Source organism: Parathielavia appendiculata (genome assembly GCF_033297405.1).
Source record: "Parathielavia appendiculata strain CBS 731.68 unplaced genomic scaffold N657scaffold_1, whole genome shotgun sequence".
Taxonomy (NCBI): domain Eukaryota; kingdom Fungi; phylum Ascomycota; class Sordariomycetes; order Sordariales; family Chaetomiaceae; genus Parathielavia; species Parathielavia appendiculata.
The window spans coordinates 3824097-3848094 of NW_026944220.1; the positions used below are offsets into that span (position 1 = coordinate 3824097).

General features: G+C 55.6%; 7 protein-coding genes across 7 annotated transcripts; 2 read left to right on the forward strand and 5 right to left on the reverse strand.

The window, feature by feature from the left end:
• Positions 1-1951: 1951 nt before the first annotated feature.
• On the reverse strand, positions 1952-4312 carry N657DRAFT_563336 (uncharacterized protein; the record flags this gene model as incomplete). Its single annotated transcript, XM_062788204.1, has 3 exons — positions 1952-2522; positions 2585-3483; positions 3575-4312. The coding sequence occupies 3 exons, from the start codon at positions 4310-4312 to the stop codon at positions 1952-1954; spliced, it is 2208 nt and encodes a 735-aa protein (XP_062653163.1).
• An 828-nt stretch (positions 4313-5140) lies between these two features.
• N657DRAFT_668388 (ARM repeat-containing protein) lies at positions 5141-8907 on the reverse strand. Its single transcript, XM_062795444.1, has 2 exons — positions 8477-8907; positions 5141-8399 (listed from the first exon to the last, which is right to left on the reverse strand). The coding sequence occupies exons 1-2, from the start codon at positions 8642-8644 to the stop codon at positions 5424-5426; spliced, it is 3144 nt and encodes a 1047-aa protein (XP_062653164.1). The 5' UTR covers positions 8645-8907; the 3' UTR covers positions 5141-5423.
• A 151-nt stretch (positions 8908-9058) lies between these two features.
• On the forward strand, positions 9059-10906 carry N657DRAFT_640010 (uncharacterized protein). Its single transcript, XM_062791886.1, has one exon. The coding sequence runs from the start codon at positions 9169-9171 to the stop codon at positions 10711-10713; it is 1545 nt and encodes a 514-aa protein (XP_062653165.1). The 5' UTR covers positions 9059-9168; the 3' UTR covers positions 10714-10906.
• A 776-nt stretch (positions 10907-11682) lies between these two features.
• N657DRAFT_660760 (uncharacterized protein) lies at positions 11683-12920 on the reverse strand. The gene is made up of 5 exons (XM_062795062.1): positions 12640-12920; positions 12483-12552; positions 12083-12446; positions 11887-12044; positions 11683-11820 (listed from the first exon to the last, which is right to left on the reverse strand). The coding sequence occupies exons 1-5, from the start codon at positions 12860-12862 to the stop codon at positions 11781-11783; spliced, it is 855 nt and encodes a 284-aa protein (XP_062653166.1). The 5' UTR covers positions 12863-12920; the 3' UTR covers positions 11683-11780.
• Positions 12921-14333: 1413 nt separating this feature from the next.
• On the reverse strand, positions 14334-14900 carry N657DRAFT_72707 (uncharacterized protein). The gene has a single exon (XM_062797517.1). The coding sequence runs from the start codon at positions 14765-14767 to the stop codon at positions 14450-14452; it is 318 nt and encodes a 105-aa protein (XP_062653167.1). The 5' UTR covers positions 14768-14900; the 3' UTR covers positions 14334-14449.
• A 44-nt stretch (positions 14901-14944) lies between these two features.
• Positions 14945-16856, reverse strand: N657DRAFT_560544 (uncharacterized protein; the record flags this gene model as incomplete). Its single annotated transcript, XM_062787979.1, has 5 exons — positions 14945-15021; positions 15081-15899; positions 15965-16374; positions 16430-16684; positions 16756-16856. The coding sequence occupies 5 exons, from the start codon at positions 16854-16856 to the stop codon at positions 14945-14947; spliced, it is 1662 nt and encodes a 553-aa protein (XP_062653168.1).
• A 3544-nt stretch (positions 16857-20400) lies between these two features.
• On the forward strand, positions 20401-23898 carry N657DRAFT_630296 (uncharacterized protein; the record flags this gene model as incomplete). The annotated part of the gene is made up of 2 exons (XM_062790968.1): positions 20401-20403; positions 20509-23898. 2 exons carry the CDS (start codon positions 20401-20403, stop codon positions 23896-23898), a joined length of 3393 nt encoding a protein of 1130 aa, XP_062653169.1.
• Positions 23899-23998: the final 100 nt, after the last annotated feature.

The window sequence follows — 23998 nt, forward strand, 5'->3', positions numbered from 1 at the left end:
CGCGCGCCCACCACCTCATTTCCCGTCCGATGCCAGCCTTCTCACGTCTCAAAGACCCAGCCATGTGTGTTTAAACCTCTGCTCCGTGGTATTCTTTCTGAGCGAGGTGATAAAGGGAGGGCAGCTTGGTCCGCTGAGCAAGACGATCTGTAGAACCACGCTTTCCCCGCACTTCTGAAGTGCACCTTTTCATTTCAAGCTCTTTCCAAACGTGACTCTCCCCTGCTGACGACCAACAGTTAGATGGAGAGGAGTTCATCGGCGGGAGCGCATGGAAACGACAGATGCGAGCATACCGGCTCCTATTTGGAGCAACACCTCGACGGCCAGCAATCGTCGAATATCCGACGTCCAGATACAACTGCAGCAGGCGGAGAGTTTTCACCGTTACTCACCGTATCCTTCAAGCTCTTTCTGTTCAGCTTCCGATCACCCGCTTCCGATCAAAGGCCTATCTTCTCCCCTCCGTCCCATGCGACCTTCTGCTTCGAGTATCAAGTAGTTCACTCCATACACTTTGTACACGAAGGGTGGGGACAAATCATGTCGCGATGCGGGCTGGCAAACGGGCCCAATTGTGAGGGACGGTTTGTCTATTGGAGAAGCACGCATCCTAGAGCAGATTCCCAAGATCATCTGCAGTGACCATGCATCTGCACGCTGCGGCATCGCCTTGGCAACTATTATCCGGCAGCACGGTTGCGCCCAGAACCAAGCCAACATGTATTCAAGGGTTTTCATGGCCGCATTGGGGTCTTTCCGCCGCCTTATTTCTCCTGTTTTGGCTAGGGATAGGTAGGAGGGAGAGAGTTGACATCTCCTCACCGCCTCCGTGATGCGATCTACGGATACACCTGTCCCCGGGCTTTGGATATCCCGTTCAGGCTAGCATCCAAACTCGGACCTGGGCCGGCTCAAAGCCCCGGCAGAGATGTAACCACTACGTCAACAATCAAAAAGCAGCAACCGGTGGTAGGTAGGGCTGTCTCGTGTTACCGGTATCAGACTATCCACCATATCTGAGAGGAGTAGCCCCCACACACCAACCGAAGGCTGACCACCAAAACATGACGATATCCAGCGCCTTAAGTTGTTGATGAATGCATGGAGCGCCTCTCTTCAGCGAACGAGGTTGCCTGCTGCAAATTCAGCAAGCGATGCGACGAATTTGCTAAGGCACCTACTCATGCAGGCGTGGTGGGTAGAACAACATCATGCAGCGCTACAAGCGCCCATATCGGCCCAGTACCATGCTGCCCAGAAGATCTCCCTGCAGACGGGCCGTGTTCGCGAGGGTATGAGGCCACTTCTGGTGCCGTGCTGCAGGGCGAGGGAAACAGAAGCCAGCAAGCAGTGAAACCCGACTGCGGCTTTGGAGACGCCGTCTCAATGATACCTTATCCATCCAACCATCTGTGTTATCTCATGTCTGCTCTGCCAGAGCGCGGGTAAGGCCGATGCCAGCCGTTCAGTCTGGGCCGCGAGGGACGGCAGTCGAAGGGCAGATAGTGTTTGGTCTCGAAGGAAGGATTTACTATCTAGTCTCGAACAATGCGAAAGAGCGCTATGCAATGCTATGACAAGACAACGGGGGTATCATGCAAGTATATGGAGCACTGACGCCATGCCATGTCCCAAATTCCCCGCCCAGATGTTGTAGCAAAAACAAAAACAAAGAAGGAAAGCAACACCTCAGAAAAATAAAATTGAGACAGCTTTAGGGGGCCGTGACAGATCTACACCGTTCTGGGAGCACTCAGTCTGCAGTTTGGTAGCGGATTGATCTTGTTGTTGACCCCTGCCCGACCACCCGAACACGGGAAAGAGATGCGACCTGTGACAGGCTGGATCTGTTGCGGAGAGGACGGATGCTGATGCTGACGCAATGGCTTCCATAATCGCCAATGCTTTGCTTTTCCGACAACACGTTCCGTGCCCTTTTTCTCGACGGTCATCGAAACTGCAGCCGAATGATGGAAAACAGCATGTTCTGCAGCACATGAAGCATGACGGCGACACAGGTAGGGAGCAGCTCGGGCCAGACAATAAAGTCGAGCTTGCCCTCCGTGACGACGCTGACTTTGTAGATCCAGCGAATAAGCCCGGCCACGATGAAGCTCGCGACCAGTTCGCAGGCCCAGGTAATGCTCGAGGCATAAAAGGTCAGGTTAAAGTCGTAGTCCTCATTCTCCTCGGTGCCGTCAAAGGCGAAGTAAGGATAGACGTCCTTGTTGGCACCAAAGTGCAGAATCACCACGCTGCCGAGGAAGGCCAGCATCGATGCGTTCTCGGCGATGAAGCGGATAAAAACGTTGCGGATGCACATCTTTTGGTAAGAGCCGTAGCTCTGGCCGTTGACGCCAATAACGGACAAGAACCAGTGGAACGGCGCCGACATAAGGATAGGCGTAACGATGATCAGGCTGGCTGAGGAGAGAACTTGGAGCAGGATGAACTGTGACGGACTGCGCAAGCGAGCGTACAGCGCGCGGACGTATGTCTGGTAAGTCAACATGAAGTAGCTGCATGCAGACAATCAGCCGACTTGAGCATGAGCAGAGACGGATCCCGCACAGACACTTACAGCTTGAAGATCCAACTCAGCGGGTAGCTCCCGACTCGCTCGCCTTCGTTCCCACCCAGAATCCATCCCGTCAACCCATCCAGCAGGTACACGGTCGATATCCAACCGTAGACGTAGACGATTGTATGGAGATTGTTATGCGGCAGCGTGCTCAGGTAGATTTCGGCGTAAGCCTCTCCTATGACATAGGCCAGCAAGCCGATGAACAAGGCCAAGGAGAACCACACGAAGCGTACGAAGCTTGCTGGCAGCCATCGTCGGCGCAGCCGGGCCTGCATCGCAGGCCGTTGATAACGACTGTCCGCGAATCCAATTGTGGAAACACCCAGTGCCGGATCAAAAGCGTTCGGATCCAGGGTAGCGCGGGCTCGCCTCCCCTCACGCGGCGACAAGGTGCTGCTGTCTGGCTCGCCGGCCCACCACGAGGATGTAAAGATGCGCTGCGTCTCAGAAAGCGATTGCCGGAGTTTGAGGTGGCGCTCGTTGGTCATAAGGATACAAAAAGCAATGCCGACGGGCATCGCCATGATGACGAAAGTCCAGAGGATCCATGCCGTGTTGTGGACTGTCAAAAATCTGGCCTCCGGGATGAGATAGATGGGCACTGGCGCCGCGATCGAGAGGATGGCGATGGCGGACACGGTGAGGGGGAAGCCGAGTGACTGCGGCCACCAGTTGAGGCTATACAAGTTGAAGAGTTTTGTGATCCATATGAGGGCTGTCAAGTTGTAGAAGCTGTAGTAGATTAAGAGGAAGAACCAGAAATTGACCTGCACGCGAGTCGCTCCGTGCCCCGGCACTTTGCGCCCAGGAGCGGGCCCCGGCTCTCCGGACCGCCGGTCGTCGTCGTCTCCCGGAAGTGGGTACTGGGGAAATGGGATGGCGCACCAGGCCACAGCCTATATACAGGGACAACGTTAGCATCATGCAAGCCTTTAATACTGGCGCTCTTGCCTCTCCCACAGAGACACCCTGTACGCGGCCACTCACCAAGAACGCGGGCAAGACCACCAGAGTCCCCCATCGACTCCACCACACATCCACAACCCTCCGAATGGCCCCCGCCTTGGGATCAACCCAAACATTCTCCAACTTCCTACACAACGTCCTTATCCTTCCCTTTCCCCTCCTCCATCGCCTCCCTCCATCGCCAACACAGCAACACCCAACCTCCCCTCCGTCCCCACCCGCTTCCCCCTCTTCATCTTCATCTTCATCTTCATACCCATCCTCCTCCTCCTCCTGTTCCTCAGCAGCAGCGGCAGCAACCAACGCGCCATACCCAACATGCACACTACCCCTCCACCCAGGCTCGGCCGAGAGCAACCCCATCTGCCCGTGACTCATCGGCGCTCTCCCACCACCGCTCCGGCCATTCCCCACGGGCCGATCATTCTGTCTCGGCACGGCGCGGAACCTGCCCAGGAGGGGCGATGCTTCCGAGAGGTAGCGGACGTTCTGGGCGCGCTCGGAGCCTTGCTGGAAGGAGAAGAAGGAGGGCATTGCCGGGGGCAGGGTCGGTGTCGCGGTCCCGTGGGATAGGTTCGAGAGGGAGGTTCGTCGGTTGTGGTTGCTGTGCTTGCTTGGTTGTTTTGGGAGCGGATGGTAGCGGTAAGTGGTTGCTGTGTCCCTGTCCCAGTGCCCGCTCCGGCGGGTTGGTCCGAGCCCGAGACCGTGGCCGTAGCCGTGGTCGTGGGCAGACGGGTTTTTACTTTGCGAGTGGCCCATCCGATGTGTGGTGTTGCTGCGAACCTCGATTCAGGGATCGTTCATCGGCTCAATCCGATCCGTCGCGCTGTTTGCTACAGGGTTGATGGTTGCATGCCTTTGAGATACGGGATTCGCGGGGTATCCGTGTCGTTTGAGTGGCGTTGAAGTGAGTTTAAACTCTCTTCGGTAGTGTATCTAGCTGTTCTCGAGTTGCGCAGACTATATTCAAGAAGAAGCGGACGGGAGCAAACAAACTGATCCACGTCAGCGGCTGTGATTGTAGGTATGATGTCTTGGATTGGGAATCGTCAGAATGTCGTGCAACCAGCTCTGTTTGTTGGCTCTGGATAAGGTAAGGTAGGCTTATCGCGGCGCGGCACTGCCTGCGGTTAGCTGCAGGGCCAAGATAACCCTGGAACTCTTAAGGTACTCTAACGTTATCGACCCGCAGCATCTTTCAACCCTTTAAAACCAAATCTCCGGAACATCACCGTGGCATGCTTGACCGAGTCAGCAGCCACGTAACGGATATCATACGTCGCATAATCTCTAGCCCAGCTCACCCAGATAGGTCAAGGTAGAGTGATCTGGAATACATCATCTACTTCGCCACATCGGCAGGCGGGCAGGCCAAGTCAGACTGTTACGGTTCTATAGTTCACATCCATTCACATTCTCTGGGTGTTTGTTCTGCTTTCCAACCATAACCTTGGTCTAGGTATGGGCAGTGCTAGGAGAAGAACAAGACAATTCTCCTGTGGGCGAGTAGGATAGACTTGCCACGTGACTGCGCCTGAAGATCGGTGCACTGCTATCACTGTAACTGTGGGCTTGGTCCACAACATCAACCCTGGGTCCAACTCGGGCATTGCTGTCCCCGGAGATCTCACGCTTTGACGTATTACAACAAAGTTCTACGTCTTGGCCTTGAAGTCGTCCGACTCCTGAATTGGGTGAGAGCAGCTTACTCCCCGAACTCCCTGGATCTTGTTTTGATTTCTTTCCATTAGCCATATATCAGGACCGGCGAGTTGCCTACTCTTCAGTTGGGCCTCGCCAGTTAACGTCTCTGTGTGGCTTGGTAGGCCACTCTCAGTCCTCGCCTCCTTTCTACGTCTCCCTTCACTGATCACCGATCCACCTGTCCACTACTTTGACTCAACCTCTGGAATCCCGCCAGGACCTCCCTATCCACATTCACCGCCCAGTTGGCCTCAAATGCCTGCTCTCCGCCAACACGCTGCACCATATCCCCCAGCCTGGCCTTGACAAACTCGAACGTGACGACGCAATGTACCGGATCCTTGGCCGCAAACTCCCTCTCGCTCACATCCAACGGCGTGTCGTACTCCGATCCCGCGACCTCAATCCACACAAGGCTATCCTGCGACCGCAGCGCGTCGCCACTCGTGTCGTCGGCCAGCTCCATCACGACGCTTGTCCACATGGACAGGTAATCCTGCAGGCGGGCGAGGACCAAATCCTGCATGGGGTTGGGCAGCTCCCAGAGGCGCGTCAGCGCCAGACACGAAAGCTTCTCCCGCTCGATATCGCCCATGCAATCAAAGTTGGCGAACCACTGGGTGCTGAGCCACGACCATACCTGCTCGATGGGGCTGCCGAAGCTCGTGAGCATAGTGACCAGGAGCGCCGGGTCCGCAAGGGCAATGCGGGCGAGGACCGCAAAGTAGTCCGTCTCCTTGAGACTGTTGATTTTGCTTGATTTCCGGTTGGGTCCCGTGGTTTGGCTGGATTCCCAGGCGCTGTGCAACCCTTCGAGCATGGTTCGGAGCACGCCGATCTCGAGCAGGTCCTGAATCACGATTGAGACGCCTTGAGCGCCGCCGAATTCCTCAGCGGCGCGAATAACGTGCTCGATCGATTTCGCGCCAAGCTGTGACTGGTCGCGGCTCTTTGAGTCCAGCGTCTTTGCCAGTGCTGACAGGGTTGGGCGGCGGAGGGCGTCGGTCAGGATGGCTTGCGGAGCCAGAATAATGTAGTCCTTGACAATATCCAAACACTGGTTCGCCACTTCGGAATCATATTCCAGAAGTGGCAGTGCCAACTGAACCATTTGTACGAGGTCCGGGTTCAAGGCTGGCGAGCTCTGCATCATGATGGCCTTCCACAGATCGACCGACTCCTCGATCAGGTGAAGGTGAAGCGCCGACTCAGGATTCATGGCTTCTTTGAGCAGCGGGATAATAGGCCCCTGGTACCTCTGCGACTCGACACGCATCGACGAGACCAGCGCCGACATGATGGCCAGCACCGACTGCTTGATCATGTACTCCTCGCTGGCAGCCGACTCCCAAACCTTGGGAAGGATTACCATGATGGCGTCTCCGAACTGTGATATGTGCGTCTCCATCCGAGATACAATGACTCGGACCGTCTCAAGGATCGCCAGCTTTGTCTCGTCGCTCTCTACCTCCTGAAGGAGACTGACAAGGAGATTGAACGTGTCTGCTGCAGATGGGTAGAAACTCTCCGGAGTAAATTCAAAGTCCTCTGCTATGTACTTGAGCTGGCGTGCCGCCGTGATGCGGACAACTTCATCATTGTGCTGGTCGTCGGGGTTCATTAGGTGGCGAAAGATGTCGTACACGGCAGGCCTGCTAGCCTGGGATATCTTGATGCTAATCCACTGGCTCAACAAAATGGCGATTCGTCGTCGAAGTAGCTTGGCCATGGGGTCTTGAATCTGCACATCCTTGACCAAAAATGTCGTCAGGAAGGTGTCGAAGTCGAAGGATTGGTAAATAACGGAGGCGGCGCAGCCAAGGGCACAATAAGCGGCCTCCTTTGAGACGATGTCCATGTCGGCCTTGGTTACAAGATCGAAGTAAGCAAGGAGCGGTTCGCCGAGCTCCTTGTAATGGGTGAGAAGGTCGAGAAGCAGCCTCTCCGCACAAGGGCGAACAGCCCATTCGTAAGCCTGGCCTTCGGTCCGCTCTTGGGACTCCCACCCCTCGGGATCTTCTTCCCAGGCCTCGAGATCCGACTTGCGGAAAATAAAGAGATTGCTGATTATAACCTGCATCATGTCCAGGAGCATATCCCTTGTCAGGAGGTCGTCCCTGAGAATATGTACAGCCTGCTTTTCCAGCTCCTTGGCCTCTGTGCTCCTGTACTTGAAGGTCTGTACCGGATGGTGTGCGATAGCCATGCAGCTTCTTAGCAGCAAGAGGCCTTTCAGTGCAAGCTTCTCGTACAGAGGTCCCTCGTGCTTGCGGTTGCCCCCAGCTGTTTCGCCTGAAGCTTGTTTGATGCCTCCGGATTTCTCAAACACCTCGGAGAATCCTTTGACGAGGTTCCAGTAGGCCTTGGTCAGGGGTATCGAGTTGGGCAGCAGAGGAAAGCTTGCTGGATGCGTCTCGGACATTTCGATATGGAGCTTGGTGAACTGGATGAGATGCTTGCCGACCATGTCTTGGTACGGGACGGGGATCCACGAGTCTTGGCTGACGCCGCCGAGGAACTGATCGAACTGGGACTGCGACAGGGACCAAAAACCGCACACCATGGCGTCCGCATGTGGCTGCTCATAGCCAACAGTGACCAGCCTTCGCAGAACCTTGAGGGCTGTCAGGCTGTTTTCGGCGGCGATTTCTGCAGTGTCCTCATCGCCATGCCCTTTCGTCCAGAGGTCTTGCCAGTACGCGGTTTTTTCGGTGTAGATGGCGCCCAGGAGTTGCACGAGCTCTGGCGTGACAGCTTGTAAGGCAGTCTGTGACTTGCGCAGACGAGCGGTGCCCAGCTCCTTGACGACGCGGAGCAACACTAGCAGAGCACCACGTAGGTGCAACTGATTTGAAGCATTGGCGGCTTTGATCGCCTCGATGAGTGCGGAAAAGGCATCGGGCCACTCGGTCGGATAGTCTATCCTGAAGATTTTGGCCGTGACTAAAGCATTGTGCAGCGCTAAGGACTTGTCCTCCTCGTTGAGCGAGCCCTGCAACAGCCGCGAACGGATGAACTGTTTCTTTTCAGGCTTGATGGCGTGTCTGGCTGTGTGCCTCCAGTACTTGTCGATGCCATTTTTGAGAAGGATAATGGCGAGGAAGCGGATCTGCTTATCTTGCTCCGTATCGAGGTAGGCGGTCTACAAGGTACTCACTGATCAGCGACGGAGTCACAGAGTCAAGCCATTGCTCGATGTGTTCGAAGGGGAAAAGTTACCTGGAGACTGGCGTAGTAGTCCGGGTGAGATTCCCATGTCTGGAGCTGCTGGCTGGCCGACTGCCTCTGGGCATGGTCGGTCGAAGTGGCAGCACCGCTCAACGCCTTCACAAGCTCCCACGGACTGAGGGGGGCAGCTTCGCCCGGAGCTTCGATCGCGAAGTTCATCCCGCTGAATGTGCCCGCAGGGCTTAAGCCAACCTTTGCAAAGCGTGAGAATGTCAACGCCAATGCGAGCCCTCTGCGGCCTTTACGAGCTTGAACGACTCTGACGTAGCAAGCTGGATTTCTAGAAGTGTCTGGCCGAGCAAGCTGGTTCCTCTGCTTCACTGTGCTTCTTCAGGCAGCTGGAGGTTTGGAGGTTTGTATGGGGCATTCAATACTATCCATGGCGGGGCAGAACGGATGACAGCTGAGGTGACGCACAGACACCCAATGAATGAAGACTGACAGCGATCAGGTTCAAGACCTGGTTGACTTGACATTTTGGGCAAGTGGGCCTTGGCCACAAGGCGAACGTGCCAAGACAGCGGGCCGGCTTTCAGCTGCCGCAACCTCGGCTTCAGGGCTCCACGCCGAACAATTCATCATCCACTTCCCCATTCATAATCGCAACAATCAACCTCGGCGACGATGCCCTTAAAATCTCAAGGCGCAGCTTCACCAAGCTCCAGACAAGTTACTCCAAAGTGATGAGCGACTCCAACCCCAAAAGTAACGCCAATGGCGCCCCTGCCGTCGCGAATACCAACGGCAACACCAACTCCTTCGCCCAAGCCCAGCAGCGCCTGGCCGCGCGCCGACAAGCACGTGAAGCCGAGGCGTCTGCCCGCCTTGCAGCCCAGCAATCCGCCTCGCAACTGCGCGCCCGCATAGCCGCCACACAGTCTCCCCTCCTCCGCAGGCTGGGCACGTCGACGCTCTCCCTGTGGGACGCCATCTCGAGCCGCGAGGGCACGCGCCCGGCCTTTCGCGTCGGCCAGGTTGATGCGGAACTTCTCGACGAGGAGCTGGTCGAGCTGCTGCGTGGGCAAGTTGGCGACGCGCTAAAGTACATTGGCGGAGGCAACGCCGGGGCTGGGAGCAGCAGTTCAATACTGCATGACTGGGAGGCCGAGATCTCGCTCGCGTTGAGGGCCGTCTTATTCAAGTTGACTGTGTGGGACCACGATGCCACATATGGCGCGGCCTTGCAGAATCTCAAGTACACGGATGCGAGACGCGATGGGCCGGCGCTGGTGCCACCGAGCAGGTGGCAGAAGTCGCTGCATGGGTTGGTGACGGTTGGGGGCAGATACTTGTGGGCAAAATGGGAGGATTGGCTGCTGGAGCAGGACGACGGATTTGAAGGGCCAAGTCCGAGGGTACAACGACTGTCGAGATGGACTTCAACACTATCTACGATGCACGCGGCTGCGGCGTTTGCCTCTTTCCTGGTCTTCTTACTCCACGGGAGGTACAGGACACTACTGGACAGGGTTCTGCGCATGCGCTTGGCGCCTCCAACGAGCCAGGTCAGCCGCGAGGTGTCGTTCGAGTATCTTAACCGACAGCTTGTTTGGCATGCGTTTACCGAGTTTCTGCTCTTTGTGCTGCCGCTGGTGGGGATAAACCGGTGGAGGCGATGGCTGGCAAGGACATGGCGGAGGACGAAGAAGATCATGAGCACAGGAACCGAGGTTGCAGACCACGAGAAGAAGGGCGAATATTCGTTTCTGCCCGAGCGGACATGCGCCATCTGCTATGAGGACCAAAACTCGGCGAAGAGTGAAAATGAGCTCATGGCTGCTGCTTCTACCGGAGTTGTCGGATCGGCTCAAACAGAAATCACGAACCCATACGAAGCGATCCCATGCGGGTGCACCTACTGCTTCGTGTGCTTGGCAACAAGGATCGAAAGAGAGGAAGGTGAAGGATGGCCGTGTCTGCGGTGCGGTGAGTTGATCAAGGAGTGCAAGCCATGGAATGGAGACGTACTGGAGCCGGAGATCAAGTCACCTGCCTCCAAAACAGTGGTGTTTGCAGACGATGTGAAGGTTGCATCGGACGAAGAAGGAGAAGGGGTTGAGCAAGAGGATTCACAAGTCTTGATTGAGGAGGATGTCGACAGGAGCCTGGAGGATCTTCGTGCGCAAACACCCAGTGTGGTGTCTGACCAAGAAGACGACTTGGAGGGTTCCGAGTCGGAAGACTACGATGCAGAAGAGAATGACCTGAGCGAAGACTTGAACGGTTAGCAGACTGCTAGCTACTATGGGCTGACTAGGAGGTAAAAAACGCTCAAAGCACACATCCAGTATGTACAAATATGTACCAAAATCCACGGAATGGTGCCTTCGTTATGTTAGCCAGCAGCATCGTCTTGTAATGCCCAGCATCCCACCTTGGGCTACAAGACGGATCAGCACTGGTGGGAAGAAATGATCATCCTGTGAGTTCTTGCTCGGTTTCTCACTTGCCAAACACCTGAGGATTGGTAATTGTCCGATTTTGCCCGCCTTCCGCAATGTCCACCAGCTCTATATTGCTAATCGCCAGCCAGGGGCAGCGACATTTTCACAAGTGAATCTCACTGCAAGCCAGACGCGCGTGATGATCAAAACCAAATATCCATCTCAAAGGCGTTGATCACCTTGGCCATGCATCCGCGGTTTCCAAGATGATATTGATCACACTGGTAGCCAAGAGTCTGGGGAAAACATATCTCAACACCGCGGCCCCAAGGTTAGGTGATACATGCAGCGCGAGGATGGCCTGGGAAAGCTGCTGGTCTGTTGCCATCCGAGGTCCCCAACCACCCGCCCCCCAGTGAGTGACTCGCCCTTCCACCTGAACCCAGGCACTCAGAACACCGACGCATCTTGCAGACCACCAGCCATATATGTATCAGGTCAGCCTCCCTCTCGACAACCCCCTCCCAAAGGCCAATGGCCTTGTTAGGAAGAGCGCGGGACCTATCACCGAGACACTCGAGGAGGTCACCAGTCCGTCTTGCCGACGCGCCGTACCACGCCGATCTTCGAACCCCCCAACTCCCTGCAAAGCAAAATTCCCGAGGATTTTCGTAACAATCCACCTCCTTCGGGAGCTGGGTGGTGACGCGTGCCCGGATGCCAACACGGACGCCTAGAAAATCGACAAGAGCGATTATATGAGGAGAGAGAAGCTGCCGCTTCTGCATTAGGTGAAGAAGAATAGCTCGAGGGCGGGGCGAGGGCGAAACTGTTTACGGGGCCCCACCTGGACAAAAAAAAAGGTATGTTACTCCAAAACGCGTCTCCCCAGAATTCAATGATCAGAAACATCAGCAGATCGTGGCCGAACTGAATGATCTCAATTGCAAACTAATTCCCAGTCATAGCGCCTTCCAGTTCCAAGCAATCCTTGAAGATGTGAGGGATGTTGTCAACCCAGGCATTGATAGTTCATCGTCCCAGCAAGGCCTCTTCTTTACATACTGCTTCGGCCCCTGCCATGCCTTTTCAATGGGAGAAAAATTAGGGGATTGAGCGCAGTTGAAGAAAGACTCCAAGCCGTTCTGCTCCTTCCAAGCGCGTACGATATTGCTCTTGTACCGTGGCCAGAGTCATTATCCTCCTCGAGAACAAATGACTGGCCTTCACGAAGCCAACCGCCAACCACAGGCTCGAGGATGTGGTCTCTATAGACCTGCATGGCCATCTTGCCGTTGGAGTTGCCAGGTACACCATACCACACAAGCGGTGACTTGAAGTCGTATCCAACTGCCGCCCAGCAATGTAGTCGCTTCTGATCCTTCTCGGCCGGCATCTCTTTCTCGAGGATGCAGTCTGGGCAATGACGCTCCCACGGTCGTCGTATGACGTGGACTCGACCCTGAGGACCCCAGCCAAAGTGGCATTCGTCGGAGAATCTGATGTGCCTCCAGTCTTTTGCATCCGGGTATTTTTCCAGCATAACTCGGCTGTACTCCACTCGCCTCTCCTTCAATCTCGGCGAAGTATATCGCTTGGAACATGCGATACACATCCGGAAGTCCATTGACTGAACTGCACGGCGTACTGTTCGCCCAGAGACGTCGATGTCGAGGCCGGCGGCTGCAAGCAAGCCATCCTATGGCACAGTCCGCCCGTCGAAGCCGTTATTCTCGAGAAACCTCTCAATTTGGGCTAGATCTTGTTTACTAAGCTTTCTTTTCCGGCCGCGAGTCTCAGAACATATCGAGTGAAAAGATCGGTCGCCTGTATCCTCCGGTTCCGCGAGGGCGCGCCAGCCAGAGCGTTGGCTAGCTCCGTGGAAGCGGAAAACGTCGCTTTTGAAGTGCGGGATATGACGAGATTCGAGATAATCAATCGTCCCTCGTATTCTCGCCTTTTTCGGCGTGGAATAGTGTGATTGGCGATTCATTTTGCCAGCGATGGCAGGAAGAGGGGCGGGAAGTAGGGTGTCTGATCGGTTGTGGGGGGGGTTCCAATTTTAGAGTACGTTTTTTTTTGTCCAGGTGGAGCGGGGGTTTTCTTGGGGAGGGGGGGAAGGCGCAGAGCAGCATGGCTGAAAGCTTGCAGCCTCCTGGTTCCTTTCTCTCCGCGGTCGTTCTCAAGGTTTGCTCTTGCCATTTTGAGGGGAGCTATTTTCAAGTTGCACAGTGATGGGATGCTGACATGGGCACTACCGTCAACGAGGGAAGGGACGTGTGTTGTTCAGCACCCCTGAGAATGGAAAGTACGGAATCCTATAAACCCGCCTTGGTCTCCCGTCCTTCGGCAACCTCTTCCAACTTTCGAGAGTTCGAGTTGTGTCCTGCGTGATATTCTCGCTCGCGGTTTTTGAGTAGCCGTCTTGGAGCGGAAGCTGGCGTTCAACGAGACGGCTGTGCCGCGGGGAATGGTGTTTCTGGTGCGGAGAACAGTGAGCCGTTTGGAGCGGGTGAGGGTTGGGATAGCTGCTCGAAGTTTGCATTGCTTCTCTCTGTGAATCGCACGCCCCATCACCCATCAGCGTCTGGCAAGAGAAGCGCCGTCCCCTGAAGACAGCCCTCAACGGAATGGACTTATCAAATCTGAGCAATCCCTCTTCTTCTCGGCAGCCTCCTCAGCCCTCACAGAAATCACTGACGGTTCAAGGCTCTGCTGTAGAACACAAGACGGTACACCCCCCCTGCCTCTTGTTTAAGCGTTGGAAATGTATCACTCGTGATGTCCTCTCGAAAGCAAGGGAGGCGCCTCAAACCTCAGGGCCTTGAAGCTGATCATGACCTGGCCCACATGGGCTATTGCTCATCTGGTTGAGTCCGTCTGGGACGGGACTTAGGCACACACGCCCTTTCCCCCGGTGAAGCGTCATGTCGCTTGACATTTTGCTGCTTCGCCGCACGCCGGGCAGAAGCATGCAAGGGCAATTCCATTGATGTCGAGCCCTGCTTTCGAGGGAAGAAGCATCGCCAGGTCATGGGACGGTAGGTCGGGTACCTATGAATTCAGTCTGCAACTCTCTTCAGGGAACGAGCAGCGCACTCCATTACCGGCAGCATGGTCGCAACCTGGAAGTACCGCTCCATTCAGTCAGGTAGTGCAGGCCAAAATAGCGTATGTAGAAATCATCCTCTCGACTACCCCTTTTAAACATATCAGGCAATCGAGGTACATCAGTTTGGTCAGCATCGTAGCCCCCAGTTGCCCGACCCTCCAATTGGCCGGAACCCCAAGTCAGGTTGCATACTCAATGATTGCTGGCATACTTTATGAGCGCTTGTCTACTTGGTAACGGCCAGTCGTTGGTCTCGAGGCTGGGTTCTCTTTAACCCAGAGCTCATATCATGCAGGATTGCAACACCTCGACCTAATGTCCCGTTCCGCGCGGTCCAAGGTGCGACGCAAACTGTGGCATGTGCTACTGTAGGCATTTCAATCCGCTAGCCGGCACGAGGCCACAGGCGTCTCCGTGTTTCCGCCGTATTCAAGCTTACTTGGCCGCTGGTTGTCGAACATCGCGCTCTCAAGACTGGCCGCATCTGACACCTGCTTCGCCCCTTGTTCCCGCTTGACAAGAGGCGCCCAGAAGCCAGCATTGAGGCAAGATATCTTGATGTACGTGACGAACATGCACATATATAGTAGTTAGATCATACGCTGTGTAAGCTCCTTGGTATATCCAAACATCCCAAACATGGAGGGGAAGAGTCGTAGGAACACTCCTCCCAGTCATTTCGCTGCCCCCATCCCCCTCTACGACACCTTTCTTTCCCGGGGCTCTGACAGACTGAGCCTGGCGCAAATCAGCTTCGCTCAGGACTAGCTGAAGCTGTTCAAGCATGTCTGAAGCGTAAAATCATGTTTCTCCGTCCACTTGCTCAATCAAAACACCACCCTCGTGGCTCTCACATCCGCCGCCCCTCGGCGTGAGCAGACAACTCAGGGGTTGGAGCCCGCTGGGCGCAACAGCTGCCCTTTTGGACAAAACGGATGCGCATGATTATCAAATTATGTACGATTAAAAATGCTCCTTCCAAAAGCGGAAGCGGACCTCGCGAACGGTAGCCGCCTTGGCAGCCTTCTTGATGTCGCGGGCTGTTTGATGTGTTAGCGCCATGGTTGTAGAGTTGGCGAAGCTGATGGATAGTACTTACCGGCCGCCGACGGACCGCAGAAGTAGACGCCCACCGTGGTCCTCATGTTGCCCTCCAGGCCATTGAGATAGGTCCGGTCAAGAATGCCGTCACGCATGCTGGTGAAGAGCTTGCTGAAGTTGGGCCGACCAAAGTTCGTCCGCGACTTCAGCTCCGTAAGCGGGTCCAGGTCAGCACCAACGCTATTCAAGACGATGTTCTGTGTCGTGTCCATGTCGAGCTTCTGCGTCAGGTACGTGTGGATCTTGAGGAACTCGATGCCGCCCGACCCGGGGACGCGCGCCGCTTCGCTAGATTGCTGCTCCAGCGACGATAGCAGCGTCTGGAACCACTCAAACGAGCTGGTGTCCTTACAGACCCAAATGAATTCGACACGGCGCAGCCGAGTCGGAGGGTTGGGCCCCTGGCGCAAGTGCCATATGTTCTTGAGGATGGACGCCCAAGGGGTGACACCGATACCCGTGCCGATAAGGACTGCAATTTCATTCTCAAACACGTCCTCGGCCGGAGCGCCATACGGTCCATCGATGCGGAGAAGCGGCATCTGTTGGCCGTTCTGAAGCGCCACCTCGTACATGCCCATGGGGTCGACCGTGTCGTACATTTTGCTCTGCGCCGCGCCAGCACCCACTCTGTCGCCGAGTGTCCTGGTGAAGTCACCGACCTGCCGGATGTGGACTGAGACATAGGGGTCGTACGGGCAGGATGTGATGGTGAATGGATGCCACTGGTACTTGGAGACCTCGGGAACCTGTAGGAACAACCACTGGCCGGCCTTGTACTTGAATGACGGCTTGCTGAACTGGATCTCGACCACGTCTAGGTAGCAACTGTTAGAATCCGCGCCCTCCGTTGACATTTTGCAGGCCGCTTCGCTAGCTTACCATAGGGGTGCCTGATGACGCGGGTAATCTTGGTCTCGCGCATGGCCCGGATTTCGCGGTAGAGCCGCTCCAGGAGGTAGAAACCGCCGGTCCACAGCTCCCATCTCCAACCCAGATAGCCGATGCAGTGCTCCCAGTACTTTTCACCTGCAAAAGGCGAGTAGCCGTCGGCTGTGTCGCGGACGAAACAGCCGACCGTGTGGGTGTACAGGGCGAGGAAGAAGGGAATAAAAAGGTGGTGCATGTACCAGAATGTCTCGAACGACTGCTGCCTGATACGGTGGTGCGCCGACGTGTACATCAGGAGCATGCACAGGAGCATCACATGACCAGTGATGCCACCAGGCTGGGCGTAGTGGATCTGCACAGCTGTTACTGGGCGGATTTGGGTCTTCTCGACGTTGAAGAAGCTGCGCGCGGTTAGGTTAGCAACGCCAATCCAGGAGGTCAAGAGGTGCCACCTACTTGACGTAATGCGCGGCAGTGTGAATGATGCTGAATAACAGCATCGCGTAGGCTAGCTGTCGGTGCATCCAAATGTTCTCGTCGAGTGGGATAAATCTGATCTTGGGCCGGATGAACCGCATGATGGTTCTGCAGACAGGAAGCAAGATGAGCATGCCGTCAACGCTCAAAACCAAGCCGGCACCTCGTGAAAGCCAAACCGAGTACTGAAGCGTGTTGAGGCCAGCCAGGCGCTCATCGGCCGCTTGCTTCCACCTATACCATCTCATGTTAGCCGCGCCCAAGCCCGCCAATTCACACGACGGCCTCTCCTTGGGCAAGCATACCATCCGTAGGCGAAGATGCCCCAGTGAAACGTCCAGAAGACGAAGTGGAAGAACAGCTTGGTCGGCGTGAACTGCTTCTTCAACAAATTGAGCAGCGCCATCTTGCCGACCGGTTCCTCCTTCAATCCCCGTACAATATACGGCACGCGATATCAATGTCGACCTGCGACTGGGGTGACGTCGACTCCTCCAACCTGGGACAGTGCCGTGAAGTAGATGGTCGACGTGGATGGCCTCAAGCGGATGGGAGCGGTCGGCCGAGGGTGGCGAGGTGGTGCGAACGATACCGACCCAGTTTCAAAAAGCCCACTTTCTCGTCCCTCCCGGGATTAAGACTATCCAGTCGAAGTACTATCCACAAACACAAACCTCAGTCGAAATCGGGGACAACACGACACAATAAAGTCGCCGACGACCGAGTGTTTCTAGAAGCGAAGAACAAAAGAGTGATCTGAGCCAGCAGCTGAAGGGAAAGGAAGGGCGACGACAAGAAGCGCTTGCTGAGGAGGGCTCGGTTCTTTTGCCTCGCCAAGTGAGTGAGAGGGAGGAGAACAGGTGAGCGCCGGAGTGATGTGCGGGCGGCGGGCGCTTGGTCATAAGAGACCGGACCCAGGATGTGCCGAGCAGCTAGAAGCCAGGATGATGTAACACCCTCTCCCGCCCACACGGCGCGCGGCGCCGACGGATACAAACGAGGACTGGGGAGGTATTGTGGAATCCGTGCCCTCAGCCCACTGAGTCCCTTTTCCTGGATTGCTTGTAAGGTCTAGAGCTAAAATCCGAGTCGGACAGGGGCTCCGAAACCTCGAGGAACTCTCTGCGGAATGCTCTAGCGCCGCTCTTGTCCTAGGATGTCACGATCTTGCCCTTCGCACGTTGAAATCGTCCCCACAGAAGTGGTCAAGGGCTTGTTGATGGGCGCAGGAACACGGCAAATGGGCGAAGAAATTCAATGGAGGATATGCTGGTAGATCAGACGTTGGAGGCGGTTTCGTGGTTGCCAGACTGTCTCAAGTTTTCTGGGTCTGGCAGCTGGCCGCTACCAGAAAGGCTTGGAAGATGTGACGGGTGGCGCGAAGAAGTTGAGACGAGTGATGTTGGAGACGCTTTGACCGAGGGGCTGTTGAAGGCGACCTTGGTGTTTCGTCTGGACAGGGGTGCGCAGACGAATTTTCGAGAAGGCGCAAAGGCAATACACAACGGGAAAATGTCACAGTCCCTTTGACCTGAACTTCGACATTGTAGCGATCCTAGGCATGCGGTAGCGCGAGAAGGAAAGAGAAAGTGGTGAATAGCAGAGGTTCTCGTTAACGATGCGGTGGTATGGAGGACAGCACTTGGTGTCGGCAGCCAAGACCTCCTGGCGCTTAACAGTGCAGGGTCTCGAAGCAGGGGGATTTGCTGCAGGAAAAAGCTCCGATGGACTAGACCGGTTTAAGACATAGTCCTCAAAGCAGCACAGGGCCTGAGACCAATCAATCTCACTCATATTCCAAAGATGCTGAGAAGATTGCCGATGTGGATAGCGTCGAGGCTGCTCGACCCCCTCTTTGCACCTCACTCAACCCTGAATAGGCGAATAGCATCAGAAACGTCCAATTCATCACATCTTGGCCGCGCTTTATGAGGTCCTAGTATCCCACAGCAATCGTTGCACTTCGGCTACCGGATGGCCAGGTCACCAACCCGGGATCCTTCGCATTCGTGGACGAAGGCTGAGAGGTAGGTACTTTAAGCAAGTTTGGATGGCCAGATCCGAGACACTGCGCAACACTTAGGGTGAGTCTGTGGTGCAACTACCCTTCATCAGTTCTCGTCAAACAGAACTGGGATTGAATGCTTCCCGTATTTCCTGTCAGCCCCAGCCACTATTCGTTGACGGCCACACGTCCAACTCGGAACCAAGAGTCCATAGTCTGGCGAAACGGAGGGTTAAGCTCTGACGCGCGCAATCCTTACTTTACCTGATAAGAGCGTAAATTGGAACGAGACAGATGCTACGGCCCACTGAACCGGTGCTTCGCCAAAACCATGCGACAAGCCTGGTTCTCTCGTTCGCTTGGCTCCGGGACAACAGTCAAAGGTGAGACCATCTTGGGTGTGAGGGCACAAATGTACAGGACGCGGAAACAAGCCTTCGGTGCCGGGCCTGATGGGCAATTCAGACGCCCCAAACCTTAGCAGTCCGGGGTGTGGTATCCACAGACGGATTTTCGAAGACTGCGGTTTCAGAGAATGCCATGTAGGTGTCAGGAATGCCATCTGAAGCCAAGAATGTCAGCCTCCGACCACATCACGGGCCAACTGCACAGACTTGCGACGCCGCGCTTCCACCATATCCGGGGTTCAAATCCCTTTGTGGAACGGTTAAGCCCGGCCAACAAGTCGCAGGCTGCGGCTCGGGGCTTGACGGTCGCGATCGGCACCTGAGAAGGTCGCTTGGAGGGGAGCAAGACCAGCTTCAGCCGAAGGGGAGGGCCCCCCTAAAGCAGACGGCTTCGAAGCAAGAGACGTTGTCCAGATGGATCCGTACGGCTCTCAGGTCCAATCTGTATTTGGGCTCGAGCTTGGGCCGGGCGATCGGGCCGGGAGGCTGGATAACATTGACTAGGTGGTTTGGCGGATGGGCCATCCTCCACTGCCGAAGACACAAAAAAGGGAGGACGGCTGGCCGAGACGGGGGGATGGAGAGTGGTCGATTTCATCGTCCGAAGAGATGGGATTGGCCTTGATATAAGCTTGTTTGCAGCATGCCAGTGCTCACCTGCATCTGCGCACCATTCTTCACATCCTGGTCAAGGTCTTCTTTCGACGGTCCGGGTCGTGCCGCACGTGGGGAATCGTACGATATTTAGGTCCTCCTAGACACCCAAAACACCAAAGCTTCTGCCCTGCTCCAGGAGTCATATTCTACCAGTATCCTTTTCCGGTGTCCAGATTTTGGAGAAACTGATCCATTTATATGCTTCTTAGTTCGGCATGTGAGTTCAGTCGTGCACCAACGGCCGTCGAGAGACAACATCTAGGCTCTCTTCAGGTCAAGGCCCAAGCGGATATCGCATCATTTACAGGAGATTGCCTCGAGTTGTTCCAGTTGCGAAGAAGACCTGTTGTGCTGGCCGTCTCCTTTAAACTTGTCCGTCAAAGAACGTTGCAACTCTGGAGCAGCGTGGCGTGAGCCTTTTTGTGGCCGAAAACAGACGAATGTGTTTGAACTCTCGACTCTCCGAGGTCCAATTGGCTTGCGCGGCTTCTGGGTTGAAGATGTGGCTGAGTGCAATTGACCTGCGCCGTGGAGGTCAGCAGCAGGTCATGATTCGCTAGGCTTTCAACTTACATGTGTGGAACGCTCAGCCTGCCCCACCATGGTCCATTCTTGGCGGGCTTTCGTCACTGCACCGAGAAGCGGGCCATTTCAGGAGAAACATCAGGCACCGTTGGCCCTGAGGATCAACGGCAGGATCGCAACGAGGGGCTTTCTGCCGCAATTCGATGCCAGAAACCAACAACTTACCCAGTTAAATCGCAACCGGAATATTGCGCCGACAGCGCAGTCCGTCCTTGCCATTTTCTGAGAGCCACGAATCGCGGCGTAATCCTTTAATCGCTAGAGTTTCGAGTTCTGCGCGCGCATGACTGGCCACCATGGTGAGTGAACATTGATGCTCTCGACGACGACGACGCTGCCAGAGCTCGACCCCAACTCTTGGCCGCCTACAAGAAATTGATGTCGCTGACGGCAGCTGCTTGTAGGGTATCACTCGACGTGCAAAAGACAAAGCCGCCCGGGCTGATCGCTCTGCCGGCGGGGCCGGCCAGGCCGCCGCGACCAAGCCCAAGAAGGCCACCTTCGACACGACGAAAAAGAAGGAGATTGGCGTCTCCGACTTGACGCTACTGCGGACTGTGTCCAACGAGGCCATCAACGAGAACTTGAAGAAGCGGTTCGAGGGCGCTGAAATCTACACATACATTGGCCATGTCTTGGTTTCCGTCAACCCCTTTCGAGACCTCGGCATCTATACCGAGCAGGTCCTCAACAGCTACCGGGGCAAAAACCGGCTCGAAGTGCCCCCGCATGTTTTCGCCATCGCCGAATCCGCCTACTACAACATGAAGGCCTACAAGGACAACCAGTGCGTCATTATCTCTGGCGAGTCTGGTGCCGGCAAGACCGAGGCCGCCAAGCGCATCATGCAGTACATTGCCAACGTTTCGGGCGGCGAAACGGGCGAAATCCAACAAATCAAGGACATGGTTCTGGCGACCAACCCTCTGCTCGAGTCCTTCGGTAATGCGAAGACGCTACGGAACAATAACTCGTCGCGCTTCGGGAAGTACTTGCAGATCCACTTCAACGCCCAGGGCGAACCGGTCGGTGCCGACATCACAAACTATCTTCTCGAAAAGACCCGCGTCGTCGGTCAGATCGCCAATGAGCGCAATTTCCACATCTTTTACCAGTTTACCAAGGGAGCATCGCAGCATTACCGCGAGACGTTTGGCGTGCAAAAGCCGGAAACGTACCTTTACACCAGCAGGTCCAAGTGCTTCAATGTGGACGGGATCGACGACTTGGCCGAGTTCCAGGACACACTTAATGCCATGAAGGTTATTGGCCTTTCGCAGGCAGAGCAGGACAACATTTTCCGGATGCTGGCCGCTATCCTTTGGACAGGCAATCTTGTGTTCCGCGAGGATGATAGCGGGTATGCGGCTGTGTCGGACCAGTCGGTCGTGGACTTCCTGGCTTATCTCCTCGAAGTTGAGCCAGCTCGTCTCGTCCACGCCATTACAATCCGTATTCTTACGCCAAGAAACGGAGAGGTGATCGAGTCCCCAGCCAACGTTGCTCAAGCGACGGCGACCCGGGACGCGCTGGCAAAGGCCATCTACAACAACCTGTTCGACTGGATTGTGGAACGGATAAATCAGTCCCTCAGGGCGCGGCAGGCTACGGCCAACACGATCGGCATTCTTGACATTTACGGGTTTGAGATCTTCGAGAAAAATAGCTTTGAGCAGCTCTGCATCAACTATGTCAACGAGAAGCTGCAGCAAATTTTCATTCAGTTGACCTTGAAGGCGGAGCAGGAAGAGTATGCTCGGGAGCAGATCAAGTGGACTCCCATCTCCTACTTCGACAACAAGATTGTGTGCGACCTCATTGAGTCCATCAGGCCGCCGGGCATCTTCTCCGCCATGAAGGATGCCACCAAGACGGCCCATGCTGACCCTGCCGCTTGCGATCGCACCTTTATGCAAAGCATCAACGGCATGTCGAACCCTCATTTGACCCCTCGGCAGGGTAGCTTCATTGTCAAGCACTACGCCGGCGACGTCTCGTACACGGTGGATGGCATTACCGACAAGAACAAGGACCTGCTCCTGAAAGGTCTCCTCAACCTCTTCCAAGGCAGTCAGAACAAGTTCATACACACTCTCTTCCCCAACCAGGTGGATCAAGACAACCGGAAGCAACCTCCGTCGGCCGGCGACAGGATCAGAGCATCAGCCAACGCGCTCGTGGATACGCTCATGAAATGCCAGCCTTCATACATCCGGACCATCAAGCCCAACGAGAACAAGTCGCCGACCGAGTACAACGTTCCCAACGTCCTCCATCAGATCAAGTACTTGGGTCTCCAAGAGAACGTGCGCATCCGGCGCGCTGGATTTGCCTACCGCCAATCATTTGAAAAGTTTGTCGACCGGTTTTTCTTGCTCTCGCCGGCCACGTCGTACGCTGGCGAGTACACCTGGCAAGGGTCCTATGAAGCGGCTGTCAAGCAGATTCTGAAGGACACGAGCATTCCCCAGGAGGAATGGCAGCTCGGTGTTACCAAAGCTTTCATCAAGTCGCCCGAGACGCTCTTCGCGCTTGAGCATATGCGAGATCGGTACTGGCATAACATGGCAACGCGCATTCAGCGCATGTGGCGAGCGTACCTGGCCTACCGGGCAGAGGCTGCCACTCGCATCCAGCGCTTCTGGAGGAAGAAACGAACCGGGGCAGAGTATCTCGAGCTCCGGGATGAAGGTCACAGAGTCCTAGGGGGCCGCAAAGAGCGCAGGAGGATGAGCATTCTGGGCTCAAGGCGGTTCCTCGGTGACTATCTCGGCATAAATGCAAGCTCTGGACCCGGGGCGCATGTGCGCAACGCCATCCAACTTGGGAGCAACGAGAGAGTTGTATTTTCTTGCCGAGGCGAGATTCTGGAGGCAAAGTTTGGCCGGTCCAGCAAGCCCAGCCCTAGGATCCTGATTGTCACTAACAGCAAGTATTATATTGTGGCACAGACTATGGGTCAAAACCACCAGGTGCAGATCGTGGTTGAGCGTTCTTTCCCGCTTGGGGCGATAAAGTCCATTGGAACATCCACAGCCCGGGACGACTGGTTTTCGTTGGGTGTCGGCTCGCAGCAAGAGCCTGACCCCCTTCTCAACTGTGTGCTCAAAACCGAGATGTTCACTCAAATGAAGAGGGTGATGCCTGGCGGTTTCAACTTGAAGATTGCGGACACGATTGAATACGCCAAGAAGCCGGGCAAGATGCAGAGTGTTAAGGTTCTGAAGGACTCGCCCACCCCGCAAGATTTCTACAAGAGCGGCGTCGTCCACACCCAACCAGGAGAGTCGGCGATCTCGGTGTCCAGGCCGACACCCAAGGGCAAGCCAGTCCCGCCTAGGCCAATCACCCGAGGGAAACTGATCAAGCCCGGCGGGCCAGGTGGGAGGCCGTCTCGGTTCCCTGTCAACCGTACACCGCAACCTCGGCCATCAGCGGGCGCTTCTGGCGCGGCTAGTACAACGGTTTCTCCAAGGCCGGTGCCACAACCCCAGCCGGCGGCGGCGGCTGCGGTGGCATCATCCGTTAGCATCCCGACGCACACCCGACAGCAGTCCAATTCATCGTCTGTGCGCGCCCCTCCTCCTCCACCGCCCCCTGCCGTCCCTACTGCAAAGCCCAAGATTATGGCCAAGGTTCTGTACGACTTTGTGGGCACAAGAGAAAACGAGCTGTCGATTAAGAAGGGCCAAGTGATCGAAATCGAGCGGAAGGAAAACAACGGTAAGCTTGTCATTGCGTGGCTTGACGTTATTTATCATGCTGACCATATATCTCATCAGGGTGGTGGCTAGCAAAGACGGCAGAGGGGGAAGGTCCGGGCTGGGTTCCGGCGGCGTACGTCGAGGAAACAAAAGAAGCGGCTCCTGTGGCAGCACCCCGGCCGCCACCGGC